Genomic DNA, 9702 nt, shown 5'->3' on the forward strand with positions numbered 1-9702 from the left:
CCTAATTTCTGAAGGCAACACTGAAATTGAAGTGAGTTTATGTAACTAAACCTAGTATTATTGGAGAAATTACCAAATCGGTCCCAATTGCATTGCGTAAGCATCATCATCTCTGACAGATTTGCTTTTGATGCCAATTTTCAATTTATTTATGTGATTTGGTTCCAGTTTCTTCTTAGTATTCTTTCCACAATTAATTATTAACTAATTACTCATCACAAAATGTCAGAGTAAGGAAAACAACGTAACAAAAAAAAAAAATAATATAAAAATATTTCAAAAAATATATAGCAGAATATGTCATAAATTCCCAAGAAATTGTGATTCAGCAGTAAATATTATTTTCGTTGTAAGCTTGTTGCATGTGGCTAAAATTTTTATATATGGATAATTTTAATGTGAAATACAAAAATATTTGATGATTTTGGTGTTCTACAGGGTTGTGGTAGTAGCACAAAACGTTACTAACGTTTTGTAATAAAAAATTTTTTTTAATCATCAAAGAACAAAACGTCACTGACGTTTTGTAATAAAAAAAATATTATTTTAATTATTAAAACACAAAACGTCGCTGACGTTTTGTTAGAAAAATATTATTTTAATTGAAGAAACACAAAACGTCATTGACGTTTTGTAAATGGCCATAGTTGTGTTCAACACACAATTTGGTTCATGATAAAGGATTTCACCTCTAGTAATACAATATTAAAAAGAAAAAGTTCTGTTGCATGTCTGAATAAGTGAGTATAGGCAGAGGGGAAATAATTAGGCAAAAACAAAAGGAAGTTATATAAAAACATCAAAGGAAAGAGGATCCAAGCAAAGATGCAGAAAAGAGAATAGCATTATAGCAGGGACATAGTTGCCATTACACACTAAAGTTACAATAGTCAACGCACTGTACACATCACACAGTCCAGCAAAGTCTTTACAATATACAGCTATCGCGTATATACTTACTTGCTGTTTATTCCATTCCCAATTCCTAATTCCACAATATATATTAATGTTTAATTTTGTAAAATTTTTTGAAAAGACGTTTGTATTTTTTAAGACTATAATTTTTTTATTTTGTGAGTAAATTAAAAAGATTTTGTATTTATTTTTTAATTTTTAGAAAATAAAAGACTTTAAAAAAATATTAAAAGACTAACAAAATTTATTATTTTTAATTAATAATTAATTATCAAATATAAATATTATTATTTAAAAAAATCTTTTAGTAAATATTTTTTTAAAGATTAATTTTTATAATTTTTAATTTTTTTTACTAAACCAAGCCTAATAAATATCCAGAATCTTGCCATTTTAATCTGGCTATGAGTTGACAAATATTGCAATTGTTTAATATTTTATTCTATTAATTATTATTATTATTGACTTGTGAGTGTAAACTCAAAAATAAGTGAGAGTAAATGATGTCCAGTTCCACACCCATGAATTAACAAAAAAGCAAAATTATAATAAAATTAGGATAAAAAATAAGTTATTTTTATATAAAATTAACCGTTAAAACTATTAAATAATAATTTAGTTAAATTTATTAAATTATCTAATAATTTTTAAAATATTAATTTTACATTTAGAGAATGTGAATTTTTACAGAGTGAGAAAGGCTTTTACTGTTAAGTTTTACCCATTTCAATTAACAGAGGCCACTAAACGATTTGCCTTTTGCCGACGAAATGTGAAAAAAGATTAAAAGCAGAAATTATAAAAATGAGATGATAAGAAGAAAGAAAGAAAAGTATCCACTCATTTGCGTTTCATAAATTATTATTCATTCACCAAACTCCGGTGGGGGCATACCGCATACCCTGCGCCACCACCCACCCTTATACTAACCCTCTTATTTATAAATTAAATTAAAATTATAATTATAATTATTTAATTAATTAATTATCATATTTTTGGTCTTTTTAATAATGAGGGAGTGAGTGTCTCTCTCTATCTGTATGTAAATGTAAATGAATTGAATTGAATTGTCCTTCTCTCTTACGCGTCTTTATTTCCACACACACAACACTTTTTTCTCTTTCTCTATCTATCTCTCTCTGTTCTTGTTGTGTTGTGTGTGTGCGTTGTATTCTACTCTCTCTCTCTTCACTTTCTCTCTCTAAAAATACGTTGCCATAGATTTGGAGCAGCCGTCGGTGCTCAATTTTTCATTCTTATACTCTCTTCTTGTCATCAGTTATCAATTGCAGAACGAAAAGAAAAAGAGTGGGATATTTTGGATCGGTTATTGATTTTTCATGTGACGGTTGTTGGTAATGGTGATGGTGGTGGTTGGAGGCAATGCGAAAGTGGATCTCGTGACAGACTTGCTTTGATTCCAGAAACCAGAAGCTACTGAGAGGAGACGACTAAGCAGAACAAAGCAAGCAGTGTTTGTTTGTTTGTTTGAGTGAGGCTGAGGCAAGATGCACACTGGAGGAAGACTTGTTGCTGGTTCTCATAACAGGAACGAGTTCGTCCTCATCAATGCCGATGAGAATGCACGGGTATGTCTTCTTTTCTTTTCGGGGTTTTTCCATCTCTAGTACAATAGGGTTTATGAAACCATTTCTTTCCTCCAATCTTTTCATCTTTACTCCGCTGCAGAAACTACCCCTCTTTGTTGTTCTTGGTTTCTTCATTGTCGGTGGTTGACTTGTTCATACTACAGCTGTCGCTTGGTCCTACTTTTTCAATTTTTCTTTTTTTTTTCGCCCTGTATTAATCTTTTAGATTGGAGATTCTGCTCTATAAAAATTGGAGTTGGATATTTGTTTTGTGTTTGGGAATATGCTTCAGATTTGATTGATTGAGCTTCTATATGACCATTCTTGGAGTAATCATCGACAATGCTTACAGATTCTTGTGATATTAGTTAGAACAATAGTTTGACTTGTGAGGGTTAGGAGCAGATTGCCAATCATTTTGTCACATGTGAGGAGATTTGATGTGATGCGTATCATATACTAATACCAATTGGGTTTGATTAGCCTTGAAGAAATCGATAATTGAGTTTGTAAATAGATTTTGTCTCTTTTACTTTGCCATCATTTTCTTCATTGTTTGCGCACTTGGATTCGATTTGATTCATTACCTTTTTGCAATGCAAGATTTTATTTGTTCAGGATCTTTCTTAAGTTTTGTCCAGAGTTGTAAATCAGGTGCCGATAACTGAAGATTTTGTGTTTGGATTTTGGTTTTGTCTTCTCAGATTAAGTCTGTCCGGGAACTGAGTGGGCAGATATGTCAGATTTGTGGGGATGAGATAGAGGTCACAGTGGATGGGGAGCCCTTTGTTGCTTGCAATGAGTGTGCTTTCCCTGTTTGTCGGCCTTGCTATGAGTATGAAAGAAGAGAGGGGAATCAGGCATGTCCCCAGTGTAAGACCAGATACAAGCGTATCAAAGGTGAGATTGCCTTTCTTCTGTATTCCTCATGTTGAATCTTGAAACTTGCCTCTGCTGCCGACATTATCCTAAACTCTTACCAATGAATGAACTACAGGTAGTCCCCGTGTTGAGGGCGATGAAGATGAGGATGATATTGATGACTTGGACAATGAGTTTGATTATGGGGATCCTGACGCTTTTGGCCCCCTGCCAAATTCAGATTCATTGTTTTCTGGACGCCTTAACACTGGGCGTGGTTCTAATTCTAATATATCTGGCATCCCAACAAATTTGGAAAATGGCTCTCCTCCTGTCAATTCCGAAATCCCACTCTTGACTTATGGGGAGGAGGTATATCCTCAAAATTGACCGCTTGACATGTTTGATTTTCCTATGATGAGTTTGTTACTTCTCACAGGCAAACCACAATCCCTAATACTGTTTTATTCTCTGCAGGATCCTGAGATATCTTCTGATAGACACGCTCTGATTGTTCCCCCATATATGAATGGGAGCAGAGTCCATCCCATGCCCTATACTGATCCATCTATTCCATGTAAGTCTTGTGAAGTTGTTTAGACATATTTCATGTTATCTGTATCTGTTGACTCAACCCGATTCTTGTTTTCTAAAAGTGCAACCGAGACCAATGGTGCCAAAGAAGGACATTGCAGTATATGGGTATGGCAGTGTGTCTTGGAAAGACAGGTTGGAAGATTGGAAGAAAAGGCAGAATGAAAAGCTTCAGGTGGTGAAGCATGAGGGGGGCAACAACGATGGAAATTATGGCGATGAGTTTGATGATCCCGATTTGCCCATGTAAGTCTCTCACTCAGAATTCTGTTTTGTTCCCCTCTGTTTTGAGATTTCACACTATGGTTAGAGTGAAACCTGAGTGCCTATCTATATGACATTGAGGCCAAACTTTTTGTGTCTGGTAGACATTTAGGACTTAAACATCATTCTATTTGTATATGGGTATCTGTATTTGTTAGTTGAAATGTGTTGCGTTGTGCTTATGTTTAGCGAGTTGCAAGTTTAACATCAACAAAATAAATCTTTTTTTTTAATCTCCTTTCTGCTATATATTTTTGTTTGGTTATTTAACATTTCTTCCTCCTTGTACTATTTCAGGATGGATGAAGGACGGCAACCACTTTCTAGGAAGCTACCTATCCCTTCAAGCAAGATAAATCCATACAGAATGATCATAGTGCTCCGTCTTGTAATCCTTGGGCTTTTCTTCCACTATAGAATCCTCCATCCAGTTAATGATGCATTTGGTTTGTGGTTGACATCAGTCATCTGTGAAATATGGTTTGCTGTATCATGGATAATGGATCAATTTCCAAAATGGTACCCAATACGTCGGGAAACATACCTTGATCGTCTCTCTCTTAGGTAGTTGAACCTGCCACATCGTACAATTTTTATTGCTCGATTTGCATTTGTTCCAACCCAATTATATGTTGACTTATTACATTGCTGTAGGTATGAAAAGGAAGGGAAGCCATCAGAGTTATCCAGTGTCGATGTCTTTGTCAGTACAGTTGATCCCATGAAAGAACCACCGCTGATTACAGCAAACACTGTGTTATCTATTCTGGCCGTTGACTATCCGGTTGACAAAGTTGCATGCTATGTATCAGATGATGGTGCAGCCATGCTTACTTTTGAAGCACTTTCTGAGACATCTGAATTTGCTCGGAGATGGGTTCCGTTTTGTAAGAAATATAATATTGAGCCCCGGGCCCCAGAATGGTATTTTGGGCAGAAGATTGACTATCTGAAAAACAAAGTGCATCCAGCATTTGTCAGGGAAAGGAGAGCAATGAAGGTTCCATCTTAATCCTCTTGCTCTTATTATTATTATTGTTATTATTATTATTATTATTCACACACTTAGGAAGCCAACATTTGACAATATGGGCTCTTTGGTATACAGAGGGATTACGAAGAATTTAAGGTGAGAATTAACAGTTTGGTCGCAACCGCACAAAAGGTTCCTGAGGATGGATGGACCATGCAGGATGGGACTCCTTGGCCTGGAAATAATGTGAGGGATCATCCTGGCATGATTCAGGTAAAGATGAAGTGTCTAGTTGTTGACTTTCTGTTACTTGTTAATACCCTGCTTGCATGTGGATATCTTTCCATGATATTCCAATGATGTAGAGTATAATGAAAGCATTCATCCTTTGCACACGTAGCCTACTCTTCCTTTTGCCATCATCATTCTTTGACTACTGGACTTGATTTCAGTAGTCTCATCTAACTAATCTCTGGTAACCTTCTTTGTATTTTACAGGTCTTCCTTGGCCAGGATGGTGTTCGTGATATTGAAGGAAATGAGTTACCCCGATTGGTCTATGTTTCTAGAGAAAAAAGGCCAGGCTTTGACCACCACAAAAAGGCTGGGGCTATGAATGCTCTGGTATGTTTCAAGTAACTTTTAGTTTAGTTCAGGTTCAATGATCTATCATCCATGGCCTTATATAGTGTGAATTTGTAATAATAGGTACGAGCATCAGCAATTATCTCAAATGCGCCTTATCTTCTGAATGTTGATTGTGATCACTACATTAACAATAGCAAGGCACTTAGGGAAGCCATGTGTTTTATGATGGACCCTCAAGCTGGGAAGAAGATTTGCTATGTACAATTTCCCCAAAGATTTGATGGTATTGATCGTCATGATAGATACTCAAACAGGAATGTTGTATTTTTTGATGTAAGTATCAGTTTTCTGTTTTCACTTGTTTAGATATCTTTCTTTCTTCCATTTTGACAAATAGTAATGTATTGGTACCCTAATTGTAAACAGATCAACATGAAAGGGTTGGATGGAATACAAGGTCCAATTTATGTCGGAACTGGATGTGTTTTCAGAAGGGTAGCACTATATGGATATGACGCACCTGCTAAGAAGAAGCCCCCAAGCAAAACCTGTAACTGTTGGCCAAAATGGTGCTGCTGCCTGTGTTGTTTTGGTTCTAGAAAGAAAAAGAATGGAAGTACCAAGGAGAAAAAGAAGAAGGTGAAGCACAGCGAAGCATCAAAACAGATACACGCACTTGAAAATATTGAGGCAGGGAACGAAGGTAACAATTTTCATCATGTCCTTATTGAATCGAAATGTATTCTTTAAGAAAAGTTCTGGACAATATCTCTAAGTAGATTCTGTTTCAGGATCCAACAATTTGAAGCCATCCAACATGTCCCAAATGAAGTTGGAGAAGAGGTTTGGGCAGTCTCCAGTGTTTGTAGCCGCCACACTCTTGGAAAACGGTGGAGTTCCACATGGCATTAGTCCTGCATCACTTTTGAAAGAAGCTATCCAAGTTATCAGCTGTGGTTATGAAGACAAAACCGAATGGGGAAAAGAAGTAAGTTCTTAAGATTATTCTTGTATATACTCTTTGAAAAGCTAGCTTTTCAGTTCTTATATTTCTTCTTTGGAGCTCACAATTTATTTGGCTTATCACCAGGTTGGATGGATATATGGTTCTGTGACAGAGGATATCTTGACTGGATTCAAAATGCACTGTCATGGTTGGCGGTCTGTGTATTGTATCCCCAAGCGTCCTGCATTCAAGGGGTCAGCTCCTATCAATCTTTCAGATCGTCTACATCAAGTGCTTCGGTGGGCTCTTGGGTCTGTTGAGATATTTTTCAGCAGACATTGTCCAATCTGGTATGGCTATGGTGGTGGTTTAAAGTGGTTGGAACGATTCTCATACATCAATTCCGTTGTATATCCCTGGACTTCCCTCCCATTGCTGGTCTACTGTACTCTACCAGCCATATGCCTTCTAACTGGAAAATTCATTGTACCCGAGGTATGGTTCTGTCCAATATCTGTGTGTATGGAGAATCTTGTTTATAAACTGATGGTATAAAACTACTTTAAAGGTTATACTAAAAAAAAGGTGAAGAAAAAGGAAATTGACCAATCATAATAAAACTAAAAATGAAGTCACAGCTATTAACACTAATTTTCTACCTCATGCAGATTAGCAACTATGCCAGTCTTGTGTTCATGGGCCTCTTCATATCGATTGCAGCAACTGGTATCCTTGAGATGCAGTGGGGTGGTGTTACCATAGACGACTGGTGGAGGAATGAACAGTTTTGGGTGATTGGAGGTGTTTCTTCACATCTTTTTGCCCTGTTCCAAGGTTTGCTGAAGGTTTTGGCTGGTGTCAACACAAATTTCACTGTCACCTCAAAAGCAGCCGACGATGGAGAATTCTCGGAGCTCTATCTCTTCAAGTGGACATCACTGTTGATCCCTCCAACTACGTTATTGATCATAAACATCGTTGGTGTCATTGTTGGTGTCTCAGACGCCATTAACAATGGTTATGACTCATGGGGACCTCTGTTTGGTAGGTTATTCTTTGCCTTGTGGGTGATCATCCATCTGTATCCATTCCTCAAGGGTTTACTTGGTAAACAAGACAGGATGCCCACCATTATATTGGTGTGGTCGATCCTGCTGGCCTCCATCTTGACTCTCATGTGGGTTCGAATCAACCCGTTTGTGTCGAGAGATGGCCCTGTCTTGGAAATTTGTGGATTAAGATGTGATGAGTCTTGAATAAGAGAGCTGAAGTTTCTCAGCTGTACTGTATGTTGAAGAAGCAGGGCGTGGTGTTGGATACGCACGCATCAAAAGGATTTCACGAATTTTTGGGTGGGAAGTTGTATTTTTCGGTTGTGTAGATAAAGAGGAAGGAGATAAAGTGGGGGGGGAGAAGGGGTGGCCGATACATTGTTACCTGTAATAGGGGTTTTTCATTTATTCTTTGATTATATTCTGTGCGTTTTAGTGTTATTCTCTTTCCCGTTTGATGTATTCTTATAAGAAAGAGCATTGAATGATAAATTATTCCCTCTTAAAAATGAGGGAACTCAAGAATCAGTTGTCATATTTGAAGTATCGTTCTTGTTTAAAAACTTTGGGGACATGGACTATCTTCCTCATTTGTAATACCATCAGCTATGGATATTCTTGTTCCTCAGGTGTTCTTCATGTTTATTTAATTTCTCTATACTTCTGGATAAGACTCAATACAGGTTAATAATGCATTGTGGATTTGCTGCTATAAGTTCCTTATTTTTGCATATTTGTATAGTCTTGAGATTTTTAACTTAAAACAGGTTTGTTTTCATTGAAATTTGACAGCAATGTTAGTTGCTTCTAGTATTCACTTTCAAGAACTCTTGTGGCCACACCTGTGGTCTTAGTCAGTACAACAATTAAGATTGCAAATGAATGTTAGATAAAATAACTCAATTGTACAAATGCATTTTACTGTGACACATGAAATCTGTGTACAGTGGGTTGCATTCTGTCTTTTTGCTTTGCTTTTGTACTCTAGCCAGTGTCTGAAATCTGTGTCATAAAAGCACCACCAAGAAACATATATGCTTATCGAATTCTGAATCAAGTTGCAGAACTCGTGACAGGAAAGGGCAATAAAAAAACGTCAGTCCTTACATATGTAGCACCACCAGAATAAGACAAACGGAGAATAACACGAAAATACAAAGCTGTTTCATCAAACAAATGAACAATAGATGTCGTAAGTACAAGCACCGCGTTAAGAAAATTAGTTGACATGATTCACATAAATTACATCTTTAACTTGGTATTGAAATTTGGATGACACGATCCACATACATCTTAATGCTTAGTTCAACAAATTTTTTCCATCAATTGTTTCTCTAGTATGGGAGAGAAATTAGCACAGTTCCAACTCATTAGCGGTTTTCTTTTACTGAAAGAAATGAACGAAACAAAACAGTGGCCTTAACAAGCTACTACATCCCCAAGAATAGCTTCCTCAAGCTCAACTCTTTAGCATTTTAATCAAGCAAATGAATAAATTATCAAAATTGCTCCTAATTTTATATGATGGTGACACAAAAATAATCTCAAGATTCGTATCAGCAAATTGCTTATGTATATGATCCATAATTTTGTAGAAATATTTGAATGATTATTTAAAAAGTACATTAAAAAAATAAGACTAAAATTCAATTTTTATAATTTTTTATTTTTAAAATTATTTTTTGTTATTGACAAAAAAAATTGGAAAAAAATTAACTTAATGTAAAATCACTAAATTTTAAATTTTTAATAATAAAAATATCTTTTTTTTATTATATTTGCAAAAATCATATCAAAATTCATATCTAAAATATTTTTTGAAAATATATATTTAACGTCATAAAAATTTAAAAGTATTTTTGTCTGCACATAAAAAAATTAAAAATAATTTTAGTAGTAAAAAAAATGTTGGCACAAAAT

General features: G+C 35.5%; 1 protein-coding gene across 2 annotated transcripts; it reads left to right on the forward strand.

Moving 5' to 3' along the window:
- The first annotated feature begins 1749 nt into the window (after positions 1-1749).
- LOC112733168 (cellulose synthase A catalytic subunit 2 [UDP-forming]) lies at positions 1750-8410 on the forward strand. Of its 2 annotated transcripts, none has more exons than XM_025782039.3 (14): positions 1750-2504; positions 3209-3404; positions 3502-3737; positions 3843-3942; positions 4022-4205; positions 4521-4787; positions 4878-5223; positions 5332-5469; positions 5695-5820; positions 5905-6117; positions 6211-6487; positions 6564-6772; positions 6875-7225; positions 7399-8410. In XM_025782039.3, exons 1-14 carry the CDS (start codon positions 2424-2426, stop codon positions 7984-7986), a joined length of 3312 nt encoding a protein of 1103 aa, XP_025637824.1. In that variant the 5' UTR covers positions 1750-2423; the 3' UTR covers positions 7987-8410. The 2 variants fall into 2 exon arrangements, with proteins under 2 accessions (XP_025637824.1, XP_025637825.1); XM_025782040.2 differs by having other exon boundaries at positions 6576-6772.
- Positions 8411-9702: the final 1292 nt, after the last annotated feature.

The sequence above is a fragment of the Arachis hypogaea genome, chromosome 13 (assembly GCF_003086295.3).
Source record: "Arachis hypogaea cultivar Tifrunner chromosome 13, arahy.Tifrunner.gnm2.J5K5, whole genome shotgun sequence".
NCBI lineage: Eukaryota > Viridiplantae > Streptophyta > Magnoliopsida > Fabales > Fabaceae > Arachis > Arachis hypogaea.

Bases quoted from the DNA above. Each gene is read 5' to 3' on its own strand.
- LOC112733168 (XM_025782039.3), top strand. From the start codon at position 2,424: ATGCACACTGGAGGAAGACTTGTTGCTGGTTCTCATAACAGGAACGAG. The intron at 6,488-6,563 runs GTAACAATTTTC...ATCTCTAAGTAG, and splicing joins TATTGAGGCAGGGAACGAAG to ATTCTGTTTCAGGATCCAAC. The intron at 7,226-7,398 runs GTATGGTTCTGT...TACCTCATGCAG, and splicing joins GAAAATTCATTGTACCCGAG to ATTAGCAACTATGCCAGTCT.